We start from the raw sequence: 15,510 nt of genomic DNA, 5'->3' as shown, positions 1-15,510 counted from the left end.
TGGTCCCACACCCACCAGCTTATTCTCTCAGCACATCCTGCCTACCTGCTATAGGGATAAGACAGTTCCCTATACTGCAGGGATTCTTGAAAATGTAAGCCTAACCTGCAGTGTGGGGAGAGAAGCAGTGGTTGTTGTAAGGTACTCTTTCAGCTTTAGACATGCCCAGGCTGCAATACTTTCCAAAGGTTGTAAAACACTTGGGGCCTGACGTGCAGTATTCAGTGTCCACTACATTGCAGGGCTGCTGTAAGCTACTCTCTTCTAGCAACAGCCCCATCCAGCAATTTGGGGATAGTAGACTGCTTTTGCTTTGTAATTTGCTTTAGCAGGTTTGTTTTTTTAAAAAATAGTGTATTAGGATTTTCTGTTGCATCAGCAGGTCCTCTTCCAATTCGGACTTAACGAGTTTCTCTCCCCCTCCCCAACAACCCCAAATTCGCCCTTATATTTTTTGGGGTGGGGTATATGGACCCACTTGCTCCCAACTACAGCTTGTTATTTTTCCTTTGGCTTTCTCCTGTCTTCCATCTCTGGGTGAGATCCAGGAAGTGATCTGCCCGGAATGAGGTGGTGGTTATTATTTTAAATAAAAAACCATATATGCACATTTGCATGTATCTGCCTCTCTCAACCAGTTGTCTGTTACTCCTCCCAACTCAGCCAGCTAATATTCTGTGCCATTGCGTTGTTATGTTTGGGGTTTTCTTTTCCCAAAAATATATTTTGTGCAGCTGCAAACTTTGAAGTTAACTCTCTTATTCATGGCTCCATAGATCTCCTGTGGTTTGGCTCTGGTTCTGCAAGCACAAGAAGACAGAAATTGTTGTACGGAATATGCAGTCTTTACACACTGGGAGATGTTCTCAAGACTGCTTAATGCAGATCAGGTGTCTTGCTGTAACAGTGCAGTCTCCTTTTATTGGTTTGGACAAAACTTAAGGTTGCAGGTCCTGTGCATACCTAGGCTGAGAACACATTGCCATTTACTCTGCTCCCAGTGTGCTCCCACTGCTGGCTTTTGAATACAATTACACAATGTTACTCATGGTTTAGAGCTACCCAGTGGTTTAGGGGTAGTCATAGTGCCCACAAAGGCTTTCACGGGTGCCCCAAAGCTTTCATTTAAACAAAGGGGGCGGGGAATAAGTATCTAGCCCTCCTAGAAAGTTATGCGGCGAAACGTACAAATGCCGTCTAAGCACACATTTCTGTACTGGTTTGTTGGTTGGAGAACTGCAACACAAAATAGGGAGAAGTGTGAATTTCAAAGGGCTGCTGTCTTTCTTTCCCAACCCTATTTCTGAGTAAACTTGAGCAGGATTTAGCTGCAAGGGACTCTCTTATTCTTTCCAACATTTGTTGACAGAAGTGTTCTTGTACTCTTTGTGCCACAGGTTGGGAATTGCTTGAATGAAACATGAATACCTTTCTGTATGAACCCCAATTCCTCCCAGAAATCTAGTGCTTGAACCCTTCTAGTGCATAATCTAAACTTGAACCCTTCTCCCTTACATACTTGTATCAGGGAGGAATCTAGGCTGGAACTCTGACATTCTAGTTTTCTATATGCAGAGAATCCTTTTTGTATGGAGGCTTATTAAATCCCCAGAGCATTCCCCCCGCCCCCATTGCTTGAAGCGATGCAGTCAAGGCACAGACTGACCCGGTCAGGAGGCTTGGCTGACATTAAGCAAACCACTGCTTCCTGGGTCTCAGCCTCATTGCTTGCATTGTGGTGGTCATGAGTTTGACCTGCTTTGCAGGGGTGATGTGCGAGTTGGTGAGCAAATGTATACGAAGCTCTTTGATCCAATTCATAATGTGTTGTGTGAATCCTGTTTTTCTGCAGAATGAGGCTCTGTGGAGCAAAGTGTAGTGCAGTTCAGGCTGTGTGTACACTCCTGTTTACTCTGCGTCCTCTATTCTTCCACCGCTGGTTTGTGAAGCCTCGTACACTGGACAATATTAGCTGCAATCCACATCTGTTCCGTAGCTTCTTGAGAAATACTGCATTTTGATGAATTCCACCCCCACCCCCACCCAGCTTTGATCTGATTTTAAAATATAAGTAAGACTTAACCCCCAGGCACTGTGGTCTAAACCACTGTGCCGCTTGGGCTTGCCGATCGGAAGGTCGGCGGTTCGAATCCCCGCAACAGGGTGAGCTCACGTTGCTTGGTCCAGCTCCTGTCAGCCTAGCAGTTCTAAAGCACGCCAAAGTGCAAGTAGATAAATAGGTACCGCTGTGGTGAGAAGGTAAACGGCATTTCCGTGCGCTGCTCTGGTTCGCCAGAAGCGGCTTAGTCATGCTGGCCACATGACCTGGAAGCTGTCTGCAGACAAACACTGGCTCCCTTGGCCAGTAAAGCAAGATGAGCTCTGCAACCCCAGAGTCGTTCGCGACTGGACTTAACCGTCAGGGGTCCATTTACCTTTACCTAAATGGGGTTAGGGTTGCAGCCTGGTGTATATAAAGCCAACTTCTGGGGTATCCTATTTTGCCCCAACAGGGAAACCATCTGTTTTGTTTTGCTCCGAAAACCACAAGAGAAAAATGGAAACCGAAAGAGATGGACAACATGTGGTGGCCCATGACACTCAAGTGTGAGTTATCCTGAATGGGATATAATGGGAAGGGATTGCTGGTCAGTAGAAGTGAGTGTATTTTCTGTGCAGAAACCAGAAAATCCTGGGTTAAGACCCTGAACCTGCTGTAAGTGTGTCTAGTGACTCCATATCATAGTGCGAGAACACAAATAGATCCTTCAACCCTTTTATGTGGTTCATGAAGTTTATAAATCACACCTCTTAAATCTGTCCACTTAAGTCTTTTCTGCTGTTCACCTTATTTTTTCCTCTTGGTGCTCTAACAGCACTGTCCTTACTTCTCCATATTTAAAATAAGTCCCCTGAGTAATCCCTTTCAGGACTGCAGCCTAAGTCTTCTTCCAACGACCCTAATTTGGGGGGCATTGCTATTGCTCTTAAGGTGACTGACGAGAACTGCATGCCGGTATCCTAAAAGTCTGTCTGTCCAACCTCTTAACTCTGGTGCTTACCATGGTAAGGGAAAATGTGCAGCCAGAGACCCAAACAGCAGAACTTCCCCATCTTGAATCACCAGGTGGGGAAGATAAAGAACATCAGCCTTCCTTTGGCTGACAAAAGCTATCTTTCCCAAGAACCACCTGAAAACTCTCAGAACCTTCTGTTTTGATGAATCTTGAGGGGAAGGGGAACTCTTGTATGTTGGCAATTTACTTGGCTTTGCATACTATTCCATTTGTGATAACACTTGCCTGCCTTGCACACAGGACGCGGGTGGTGCTGTGGGTTAAACCACAGAGCCTAGGACTTGCCGATCAGAAAGTCGGTGGTTCGAATCCCCGCAACGGGGTGAGCTCCCGTTGCTCGGTCCCTGCTCCTGCCAACCTAGCAGTTCGAAAGCACGTCAAAGTGCAAGTAGATAAATAGGTACTGCTCCGGTGAGAAGGTAAACGGTGTTTCCGTGCGCTGCTCTGGTTCACCAGAAGCGGCTTAGTCATGCTGGCCACATGACCCAGAAGCTGTACACCGGCTCCCTCAGCCAATAAAGCAAGATGTGCGCCGCAACTCCAGAGTCTGCCACGACTGGACCTAATGGTCAGGGGTCCCTTTACCTTTACCTTGCACACAAGTGGGCACCTGGGCAGGTCAACCAGTGTTAGAAACTCAGATATATAAGCTAGTTGCCAAATGGCTCCTTAAACCAAGTTTGCAGTCACCAAAATTTCTGGACAAGGCAGCTCTAAAGTCTTATTTTTCAAATGATGAACTGACTATGATTGATTCTCAATCAAACATCTGGCTAGTTTACATGACGACCTTGAGCTAGGTTAAGAACTTGGAAAAGTTGAAGAGGAAAACCTGCTTGACCCAGGTGCAGTCCACATATATGTTGGCCTATTCCTCTTTTTCTTAATGGGGACATGGACCATTCATAATGTAGGGATATTCTTCACAGCTGTGAGCAGGTCAGTGAAGTGGGGGAAGTGAAGGGCAAGCGACAACAATTAACTACAACGTCGTTTGCTGCTCTTGCTCAGGCTGCACAGAAATGACGTCTTGGTTCCTGAAATTTATTCTGATGGTGCAGATAAAATATAACTGAGAGAATTCTACATAATGTGGTACTAGTGTGCGAAAAAGGGACGCGGGTGGCGCTGTGGGTTAAACCACAGAGCCTAGGACTTGCTGATCAGAAGGTCGGCGGTTCGAATCCCCGCGACAGAGTGAGCTCCCGTTGCTCGGTCCCAGCTCCTGCCAACCTAGCAGTTTGAAAGCACGTCAAAGTGCAAGTAGATAAATAGGTACCGCTCCGGCGGGAAGGTAAATGGCGTTTCCGTGCGCTGCTCTGGTTCGCCAGAAGCGGCTTAGTCATGCTGGCCACATGACCCAGAAGCTGTATGCCAGCTCCCTCGGCCAATAAAGCAAGATGAGCGCCGCAACCCCAGAGTCGGTCATGACTAGACCTAATGGTCAGGGGTCCCTTTACCTTTACCTTTTTAGTGTGCGAAAACAGACAAGGGATCCCCAGGCAGACACCTTCAGATGGTGGTGATGTCAGGCACCATCCTGATGCCCAGACATCTTCACTTGGTCGCAAGTGGCCAAGGTACAAAATGCGCCTGGCGAATTTCGAACACTGAGGGCAGGATGTGGTTGCGGCAGAAGTCACATGCTGCAGAAGGCTGGTCACCACAAAATGACCTCTCTGCGCATGCCTCTTGCTATTCCTGACCTTGATCTGCTGCTTCCAGTTCTTGAAGTCTTGTGAGAAAAGAGATGGGTGTAAAGTGGTGGTAGCCTTCCACTCAGTAAAAATGAGAACCTGACACAACTGCTTTCCATTAAGCTTTCGCCGCAGGCTGGTACAAGCTCACTGCTGAAACCCGTTAACTTTCAGGGAGGAGGTGAGCTTGTTGACTGCTTGTTAACCCCCATCACTTTAGCTCTTATTTCTTGTCGCAAGAAGGAATTCTGTTAATATATCTGCTTCCCCAATTAATTCTGTGGCAGAAGTCGGATCAGGGAGCTTGAAATGGATCTTGACGATGGTGCTGATAAAGAGGAAGCGGAATCAGACTCTTCTACAGAGTGAGTTGAACTTGGAGAAAATGTGCCAGACAAGTAGGAGTGATGGATTACCTCTTCATCGCCTTGTCTCTGCTTTTTTAAATTGAGCTTGCTGAAATGACAGTATTCGTTTTGCAGGTCCGACTGTCACAAAACTTAACAGTATCCTATATAGCAGAGGTTTCTACCTTTTTTTTCTGCCCAATGACCGCATGGCGTCCAGTTTGCACCCCTGTGGTTTGTGACGTTGGTCACAATCCATATCTGTCCTTGAGAAATATGCTGCATTCTGATGTGTTTTCCCCGAGCCAGCTTTGATCCAAATTGAGAAAAGGAACGACCTAGTTGCAGTTTAAGCCAGTAATGGGATCGCAGCCTAGAACCAGGAGCCCTGGAAAAGCAATGTTTTTAAAAATGAAAAGCTTTGAATGCAGGAGGTATACAGGTGTCCATATTGCCACAGTCATATAGCTGAACTACAGAAATTGCTGACTTTAACCGCTATAAAAATAGCTGCCTCCTTACGGACTTGAGAAGGGCTTTTTTGTTGCATTGCAATTAAACATTTGCTTGTGGTTTATGTGCCTTGTTTTATATGCTGCTGCTTTATGTATATGATTTATGTTTTATTGGCGTTGTTTTACAATGAAGGGCAGGATAGAAATATTTCAGGTGAAATACCTTTTTGTTTGGTAGGCTTGATTTGTTCAGTTACTATTTCTTTGAAACCCTGATCCTAGTCCTAATAATAGTAATAATAATAATTTCCATTTCTCCCCCTGAACCAGCCTAATAAAGAAAAAAGTATCCCAGTTTGTGATGTCTTTTGGATTCAGGTAAGTATTACTACAACATGAACATCAGTGAAGCATGGGAAGGCAATTGTAGACTGGCAAACTGATACCTTACAGCTTTCTACCTACAGAATTGCGAACATGAAAATTGCTCTCATTTAAGGAAAGCAACTTTGATTCATTCGTTTTCCCAGCCAATTAACTTTCGGTGGCTTAAGCATAATTTCTAAGCACATCAAATGCTTGCAATATGGAATGTTTCCAGCTGAGTAACATTTGCCCAAATCTGTACTGCACACAAGTCTGCTTCCGGGTTGTACGACACATAACGGGATATCAATTTTCTGGAAACCTGAGATCAGCCAAGATACTTGCATTAGTAAGTTGCTTTGCTCTGCAATACAGCTGCAAATTGGTTGCCACACCTTTCTGCCTGCTGAACACGTGGACTCCTCTACAGACCAAAGCTGAATTGGTGGACAAAGATTGCCCCTGCAGTTCTTTATTGTGTTAAATATGTCTTCATAAAAGCATATTTGTCTATCCCTTTTCCAGGAGTCATATTTCCACTACAATGAAGGAAAATCGTTTTTATTTCCATTTGCATGATTCTTCCCTTGAAGTGACTGTCTTTCTCCTTTTCTTCCCCATTCCCTTTGCTTGTTTTAGGCTTTTCGGAATTGTGCTTATTTTTGTGGACATTTCACTTGTGATTCTGTCTCTAATGATTGCTCACAAATACCACTCTCTTGATGTCATGATTGGAAATATCTCTCTGGCCATAGCATTCTTTTTCCTCTTTGATGTCCTCCTGCGAGTGTCCATTGAAGGGTAAGAGCAGGAATCATTGTAAATCTGTGCTGCTGTGAAACCGTTGTTCTTTTAGCTGCATAAGTTTTCATAGAATAAGGCATTGACCTTGCATTCAGAGGGCTAGCAGAGAGGTCTGAAAGTTCCCCATAAAACCCCTTTGCAACAGTATTCTTCCTGCATCTGGAATAGGGAGAAAGGCTTAAAAAATGTTCTTTAGGAAACGGGAAGAACAAGTGAAGCCTGTTGTGCTGACTGCAGCTGTTCAGAATCCCACCAGCTTTTTTTCAGGATATTATGTTCTATTCACACACACACACAACTGATTCAGTCCCCTCTCCCCATTTTTTCCTTCCCCAGCAGTCAATATTCTGTAGCCGCTGAGCATGCTCGTTCCTAATTAATTGGTCATGGGTATTGGGGTGTTTTTTTCTTCTGAGAGAGTGGGGGTTTGCCCCCTTAGGTTTTTTTCCCCTTTAAGAATTTTTGCACTTCTGGAAACCTCCCTCCCCAAAGCTTACAGATTCCTTCTCTTGTTTCTTAGCCTCATTCTGCCTATGCCAGGGCGGACTTTGTTAATGTTTCATAATACAGCACCCTGTGCAAGGCCAATATTTTGTGCCCCCAAATTATGGGCCTGCTCAATTTTGCACCCCCTCAGCTCGGCGCACTGTGCAAAGGAACCACACGCACCAGCCGAAGTCCTGCGCTGTCAGAATGCAGTATCTGAGTTGGCTGTTAGTGTGCATAGTTGAACTGTTCTTTTTGGTGCCCTACCCGAATGTGATGTGTGCCGGTGTTATGGCTCGTTCAGTCTCCTATTTAAAATCGGCATTTTCTTGTAACTCTTGTGTACAGGCCCAGTTCTGGGAATGAGCAGACCTTACTTTAGCCCAACCATTCTGGGATAGGGGGCACACCTGGAATTTGCTGTGCATGACATTCACAAAATGGCTGCATGGCACAATATAAAATGGCCGTCACATCTAAAAAACCAGGAAAACGCAAGGCCACTGAGTGTGTTCAGTGTAGGAGAGGCTGAACCAATGCAAATGGGATCAGGAAGACCGAACAGTCTTTGTGCATTGTGCATTCAAGGGGATAATCGCAGAGACCTTATGCAAGGGCTCTGGAGGGCACACTGGTGCCCATGGGTGGCTAAAGCCTGCAGGTGGCCTCCGCTGAACAGGGCTTTCCAGGACTAACCGTGGTTTATACCTGCAGCATGATACTTGGACCAATGTCTCCTTGCAAAATTGACTTCTTAAGCCCCTACATATGCTAAATGTTGAATAATCCTAGGTGGCCTACAAGTGAGCAGCTGCTGCTAAATCATTGTTGCTAGTTGTCTTTTGCAGATCTCTTTTTCATTTCAGCTTCGAAAAGTACTTTGAATCCAAGCTAAATATTCTGGATGCTATCATTGTCGGGGTTACGCTGCTGATCGATTTTGTGTATGCCGTCTCTGACTTCAGCGGAATAAGCCTCATTCCAAGGCAAGGAGAGTGCAGAATCTTCTTCCTTCTCTCTCTCCCTCCTCCCTCCTTCCTTTCAAAGATGTCTGTTTTTCTTCTTTGGTGGTGAAGACAAAATGCAAACAAGCATGTGGATAATTTGGCTTTTAAAAGTGCTGGATGTTGAGTGGGGTTGCTAATGTAATCAGAAGGTGAAGGGCGGTATATAGATTTAACAAATAAAAATGAATTTTAAAATATTGCCCCCCTAACAGGCACCTTGTGATCACATCCAACCTTTGGGCCTCTCCAGCTTCGTTTCTGTCTCTTATTTGTGTTCAAAACCTCATCATGCAATTTATTTGTTTCATTAAATTTATAATACCTCCCTTCACCAGGGGATCACAGGGCATTTTACAGTGTAAGAGTGGTTCTTTTTTGTTTAATGGTATATCATGATGTTTTAAACCATAAAAGCTTTAAAAAATAACCACAAAACAGTCCCTGTATTTCAGTTGCTTTTCTCTTTCCCTTGTCCATCATGTTGTCCTCATTTGGTTAGATTTAGTGTACTGTGCTTTTTAATTGGTTATCTAGCCACTGATATCTTGTCAATATTCTAGCTTTTTGAATGAATGGTCTCCTAACAGCCCTCAGCACCCTTAAAGTGCTTTCAGTATATGGTGTGGATTATTTATCTGCACCTAAACATCAGGTAGGGACGTGGGTGGCGCTGTGGGTTAAACCACAGAGCCTAGGGCTTGCCGATCGGAGGGTCGGCAGTTTGAATCTGCACGACGGGGTGAGCTCCCGTTGTTCGGTCCCAGCTCCTGCCAACCTAGCAGTTCGAAAGCACGTCAAAGTGCAAGTAGATAAATAGGTACCACTCCAGTGGGAAGGTAAACGGCGTTTCCATGCGCTGCTCTGGTTCGCCAGAAGCGGCTTAGTCATGCTGGCCACATGACCCGGAAGCTGTACGCCGGCGCCCTCAGCCAGTAAAGCGAGATGAGCACCGCAACCCCAGAGTCGGCCACGACTGGACCTAATGGTCAGGGGTCCCTTTACCTTTTTAAACAACATCAGGTCTCTTTATTTATGGTAAGATCTGGTCAGAGAGGCTTAGCATACTGATAGCTCTGTGCAGTTTGCAAGGACTGCACACACTTGACTTGTCATGTCTATGAACACCTCCGTCTAGAAAGACTGTTGAAGCTGTGCATTGTAGACAGACATAAACATGTCTCCTCTTGCGAGCTTTTCATATTGTTATGCTGACCACTTTTTTCTCTCCCTTTTCACCAGAGCGGTTATTATTTTTCGTATCCTGAGGGTTATAATTCTGATACGAATATTTCGACTGGCATCGGAGAAGGAACGACTGGAAAAGCTCACAAGGAGGATAGTAAGCAACACGGGGCCTTGTCAACTATGGGAGCTAGACACAAGGTCTTTCTTCCTGGGAGGAGGCACATGTAGCTATCTTGCTGCTTGCCTTTCTGCTCCTGTTTCTGTTTGACTTTTTTATATTACAGTCATACCTCGTGTTGTGTTTGCTTCAGGTTGAGCATTTTCAGGTTGCGCTCTGCAGCGACCCAGAAGTACTGGAAAGAGTTACTTCCGGGTTTCGCTGCTTGCGCATGAGCAGACGCTCAAACTGACGTCACGCGCATGCGCAGAAGTGACGAATCACGACACTCGCACGTGTAGATGCGGGTTGCATTCTGCTCATGTTGCAAACAGGGCTCCGGAACGGATCCCGTTCACAACCAGAGGTACCACTGTCCAAGAGTTTGTATTGCACTTTAGTAGACATCCCCAATATGGTTTACATAAACAAATCAATATAAACATTAAAATATCTAATTGTTGTATTTCTATTTTAAGTTGACTTGAAGGACTCTAATTAATAGGCAGTATAGAAATGCTTAAAAAATGTAGGACCATCAAGATCAGTCATACTTGCATGATTCAGAGTGCAGATATTCAGATTTCTTGCCTTATATTTAAGACTTTGGCTGCTGTTCTAATTTTTTTTTTTTTAAGCCGTTATGGGCAGCCTTGGAAATAGTGACATCTGTCAGACTAAACTAGCCTATTTGTTTCCCAACTTCCCTCTTTAATTTTCTACTATGTGTGTTGCTGGCAGGTATCAGAAAACAAAAGGCGTTACACAAAAGATGGCTTTGATCTGGACCTCACGTATGTCACTGGTGTGTATAGTAACTTGGTGAAAGGGAAGAAGTTGATCATTATGAACTTTTCTCATGGGAGCTTGGAGAGATCCGGGCAGCCAAGAATTGTGGAAGAAAACTAAGTGTGTGTGCGTGTCTGCCACTGCCTCCTTTGCTCTTGTCCTCTCCTGGCCTTGCTTCTGGGGCAGCTACTAACTGGGGAGACATGGCAATGCGTGACCTTTGCTTGGTTATCGCTTCTCTGAAGGAAGTGAATAAGTGCCTAGGCAGATGGTCCTGGGCAGTTAAAGTCTAACCACATACAGCCAAGGCACTCAGAGGCACGTAAATGCGGCTTTTGCCACTCTGCCAATGGAACAGGCTTTGACCTTGTGGTCATACGAGTTGCGCTCACACCTCTCCTCTTTTGCATCTTGGAATTACTGTATTTTTCGCTCCATAAGATGCACTTTTCCCCTTCCTAAAAAGTAAGGGGAAATGTGTGTGCATCTTATGGAGCAAATGCAGATGGAAGGCTCTGCTCAGCGCTCCCTTTAAAGAGCCGCACGGAGCGTGTGTGCGCAGCTCTTGGGGGCTTTTCCCCAGGGAAAAGCCTGCAAGTGCCGTACACACGCTCCGCGCAACTCGTGAAAGGGAGTGCTGATCAGAGCCTGGAAAGCATACAGGCTCTGTTTAGCGATCCCTTTAAAGAATATTTTTTTTCTGGCATTCCCCCTCTAAAAACTAGGTGTGTCTTATGGTCAGGTGCGTCTTATGGAGCAAAAAATATAGTAGCTCTTGATTGCTGTTCTAAACGACAATACAAACTTGTGGCACTAACACCCACAGTAGCGACTTTGCTTAAATGTGAAATGGTGTTGTTGTTTAGTCGTTTAGTCGTGTCCGACTCTTCATGACCCCATGGACCAGAGCACGCCAGGCACTTCTGTCTTCCACTGTCTCCCGCAGTTTGGTCAGACTCATGTTTGTAGCTTCGAGAACACTGTCCAACTATCTCGTCCTCTGTCGTTCCCTTCTCCTTGTGCCCTCCATCTTTCCCAACATCAAGGTCTTTTCCAGGGAGTCTTCTCTTCTCATGAGGTGGCCAAAGTATTGGAGCCTCAGCTTCACGATCTGTCCTTCCAGTGAGCACTCAGGGCTAATTTCCTTAAGAATGGATGCGTTTGATCTTCTTGCAGTCCATGGGACTCTCAAGAGTCTCCTCCAGCACCATAATTCAAAAGCATCAATTCTTCGGCGATCAGCCTTCTTTATGGTCCAGCTCTCACTTCCATACATCACTAGTGGGAAAACCATGGCTTTAACTATACGGACCTTTGTTGGCAAAGTAATGTCTCTGCTTTTTAAGATGCTGTCTAGGTTTGCCATCGCCTTTCTCCCAAGGAGCAGGCGTCTTTTAATTTCGTGACTGCTGTCACCATCTGCGGTGATCATGGACCAATGGTCCTGGCAGAGGCTAAAGTGCTGTTCCAACAGAAGGGAAACAAAGCATTCGCTGCTGTCACATGGTAGTCTGCTTACCCTAATGTCTAGGTCTTGTGTGTGCAGGCTGTGGGTTCTGATTCCGCTCTGCTGAGCCATGGGCAAAGAGGGAGGGAGTTCCATGTACAAGGAGCCAGCACTGAAAAGGCATCCCAGAACTTGTCTTTCTCCATCAGTGAAGAACCTGCTTAAATATATATAAATCCATCTGTGTGCCTCTCTGTTGTCTAAGGGGCTGAAGGCAGCTGGGTAGCAATTCTATTTTTGTGTTATAAGAACCCTATGAGGGAAGCAGGTCTGAGATACAGTGATCTCTCAGCTAAGCTAACCAGCCTCATAACTGAATGGGAACTTGAACCTACTTCTCTCTGACCGAAAGCCCCAGCACAAGAGTTGGATAAAATTCTTACACGACTGTGTATACACGCAGCCTGTGTTCACAAATGGTCCATGGGTTTACGCTGTTTTAAAGTTGGATTTAAAGGGGGAAATTGAGATAGCATAGAAGAAGCTTCTTAGTTTGTCTTGTAAAAGTCTAGTGGTACATGAGGATGAACGCCTGAGCTGTCAGAAGTCTAAAGTCTAATCTCTGTGAAAACAAATAACTTTGAACTGAAATACTGCAAGTTATAAACCAGCAAATGTGTTGCAGTCTCATTAGACTTATTACAGCCTTTATGTGTGTGTGTTTTTATCTCTCAGCTCGTGTTATAGCAATGTCCTTTCCATCTTCTGGGAAGCAGTCTTGGTACAGGAATCCTATAAAGGTAGCATAAATTCTGAACGTCTGTGCAGTTAGTTCTCACTGTATAAATATGGCATGTTGCTTTTTTAATTGATACGGTTTTTTCTTTTTATTCCACACTTGTAATTTAAGAGAAATTACGCCCTTTCTTCAAGTTCCTGCGCTGAGGGGTTGATAACATGATAATTTACTTACATCTTGATTGCTGTAATTGACTTAGAAACTAGATAAACAACTAAAATATTTGCTTAATTGGTGGCGATTTGTTTTCCTTCCTTTCCTTGCCAGATCTAATGCCAGGCTGCTGGCATTGTGCTTGATTTTTTCTCTATGATCAGAGTTAGGATTTGTTTTGGGCCTTCAAAAATGGGTGTGGTATGTCTTAGAATTATCAGCCCATAAGCTGCAGGCGTTAAACATGTTCTTCTCCACACTACTTTTTTAAGGGCAACTCAAAAGTCTGGTCGCATCCACTCCATCCATTTAAACACACACATGGCTTCCCACAAATAATCCTGGGAACTGTAGTGAAGGGCGCTGGGAATTGTGGCTCTTTGAGGGGTAAACTGTTGCAGTTCCCAGCATTCTTTGGGGAAAGTGTTCAGTGCTTTGAACACGCTTTAAATGCATGGTGTATAGGTGACAGTAGACTTAAATTTTGTCTAGATGTCAACCTAAGCCAGTCTTCCTCAACATGGTGCTGTCCATATGTTGTTTGGGCTACATCTCTGAATATTGACCATGCTGGCAGTGGCTTATGGGTGTCCAGCAAGATTAGGAATGCACCACATTGACTTCCTCTGCATTCATAGGTTCTTAATGTGTATTTAATCTCCCCGCTAAGGCTAAGCCTAACACATTGCTGGAATCCAACCATATCTACAGCAATATATTGGCGCTGAGGACCTCTTTGCACATGGGGAGATCTCAATTTTGCTTGAATTGGCTTCCATGAATTCTGAAATGGGTTTCACAAATGCATTGCCTCATCACTGGGTCCTAATGCTTCTGGCATCCTTTGAATATCTCCTCCTGCTTTTATAGGAAGTTGCAAGGTTTTTGGATACGAAACATGAAGGCCACTACAAAGTCTACAACCTTTGCAGTAAGCATCTCCTATTTAAACCGTTTTTAATTTAGTTATGCATAGAATAAAACCTGCAAAAGAGGCATCTTACTTCTAAGCGTATACCATAATGGCCTTAAATTTCAATCTGTGTCCTCTTTTTCACATTTTGACCTCTTAAATATCACCCCATCTCCGTATCGCTTAAAGTTGGGTTATACTAAATGTTTCATTTGTTCAAATGACTTCTTCATGCCATGCGTCATAGTGGCAACTAAAGGGCTTTCTGTGAGCCTGATTTGGCCACCAAGTCTAGCAAACTCTTTTCTGAAATAAAGTATGTGGTTTTAAAAGTACTTCACTTTTCATAGTTCCAGTTACAGATAGGTAGCCGTGTTGTTCTGCCGTAGTCGAAACAAAACAAAAAAAGGAATTTTTTAAATTTTGTTTTGACTTTTCAGTGCTTCAGTAGCAGTAGTTTTAACAAGCTGTTACTATTTCTTTTTAGCGCCATGTTTTATTGTTTGTGTTATGCGTTTTGTACATCAGCCTGAGCTTCTTTTGAAGATGGGTGGCTTCTAAATACCTTTCCATGAATAAAATAAGAAGTAGTAAACACTGCTTAATTCCTGTTTTCCCCAGTCAGGGCCAGGGCCAGCTCTGAGCAATTTGCTTTCTGGTGGGCTTCCTGGGGTTAACCTGACAGTGGCAGCAGCACTGCAAAGGTGTCTGAGAACAAGCATTACAATTTCACACAGTGCCTCAGAAAACTCTGGGGCCTTGTGGGAAATGGTGGCTTGTAGACTTGACTGCCTAGCATTGAGGCAGCAGGTGGGCCTTGCTGAGGCACTAGGGTGCAAGGAGCCACTATAGGGTGCAAGTGCTGATTCTGGGCCTGTCCCTAATAGTAGTGAAGTCCAGGAAAAAGAAGAGGACCTTGCAGTTCACTGTTGTTACTTTTAACCACATTTCACAGACTTGTCCCTCCCTCCCGGGGTGACTTCACCTGTAACAGTGATCGCCAGAAGTTTTGGTTGTGTTTGCTTATGTAGATATTTAATGAAAAACATAAAGAAAAGATAAGAAGAAACATCCCCGTGAACCACTATGCTTAGCATTGTGAGACAGAACACACAACATTTCCAATTTGATACAGTGGAGCTGTGAACACCGTAATGCTATGGAAGCTGTAAATTCGAAATAACCACTTTGTTTCTGCGAAATGGGGCTGTGCCTTCTCCCCCATCGCTTGAGGGGAGGGAAACAATATATTTTTGACAGGTGTGGTTTTGTTTTTCTAACCCCACTCAAAGCATTCAGTTGAACAAAAAGCTAATGTTTGGGGTTGATTTAAATGCTCAATATCCAGACATGTAGAAGCTGGCATGAGTTTTTAATCAGTTTTTAGCTTAGCTGATTTTAATAGTATCTTGATTTTTTTTTTTAATACCTGGTTTTAGCTTGGTCTTTTATTGGCTTTTTTTTTTTTTGGTAAATTGCTTAGTGGTTCTAGTTACAATCAAAGAGTGAATAAATTTTGTTAAATAAATAAAAATATTTTACATACCCTTCCCCTCCCCTGCAGGTGAACAGGGCTATGACCCGAAGATATTCCATTACAGGGTGGAGAGAATATTTATTGATGACCATAATGTTCCCACTCTAGAGTAAGTATAATTTCAAGGTGCTTCTGTGTGCATATAAGGAGAGAAAATTTAATTTAAATTTAAATAAAAAGACCCATCAGGGCAGCTGAGAAACCAGTTCAGAGAAAATTAAAAAGCACGGTGCCAATGTTTTTTTGTAAATGGCATTGAAACAAGATATTTCCAAGCCAGATGAGATTTAA

The 15,510-nt window shown here is 44.1% G+C and overlaps 1 protein-coding gene across 4 annotated transcripts in view; it reads left to right on the top strand.

Annotated features, from left to right (window-relative positions):
* The window catches only part of LOC128409969 (phosphatidylinositol 3,4,5-trisphosphate 3-phosphatase TPTE2-like), a 28,099-nt gene that overhangs the window by 1,374 nt on the left and 11,215 nt on the right, over positions 1-15,510 (top strand). For 3 of the 4 annotated variants that reach the window (XM_053380538.1, XM_053380536.1, XM_053380535.1), the window contains exons 2-11: positions 2,514-2,607; positions 5,062-5,139; positions 5,907-5,954; positions 6,582-6,743; positions 8,099-8,218; positions 9,479-9,578; positions 10,323-10,386; positions 12,553-12,617; positions 13,640-13,700; positions 15,247-15,328. In XM_053380538.1, coding sequence (XP_053236513.1) covers positions 2,558-2,607; positions 5,062-5,139; positions 5,907-5,954; positions 6,582-6,743; positions 8,099-8,218; positions 9,479-9,578; positions 10,323-10,386; positions 12,553-12,617; positions 13,640-13,700; positions 15,247-15,328 — 830 coding nt within the window. In that variant the 5' untranslated portion in view covers positions 2,514-2,557. The remainder of the gene's footprint in view (positions 1-2,513; positions 2,608-5,061; positions 5,140-5,906; positions 5,955-6,581; positions 6,744-8,098; positions 8,219-9,478; positions 9,579-10,322; positions 10,387-12,552; positions 12,618-13,639; positions 13,701-15,246; positions 15,329-15,510) is intronic. The other variant, XM_053380537.1, reaches the window with a different exon arrangement.

The sequence above is a fragment of the Podarcis raffonei genome, chromosome 3 (genome assembly GCF_027172205.1).
Source record: "Podarcis raffonei isolate rPodRaf1 chromosome 3, rPodRaf1.pri, whole genome shotgun sequence".
Lineage (NCBI taxonomy): Eukaryota > Metazoa > Chordata > Lepidosauria > Squamata > Lacertidae > Podarcis > Podarcis raffonei.
This window is presented reverse-complemented; position numbering and strand designations above follow the sequence as displayed.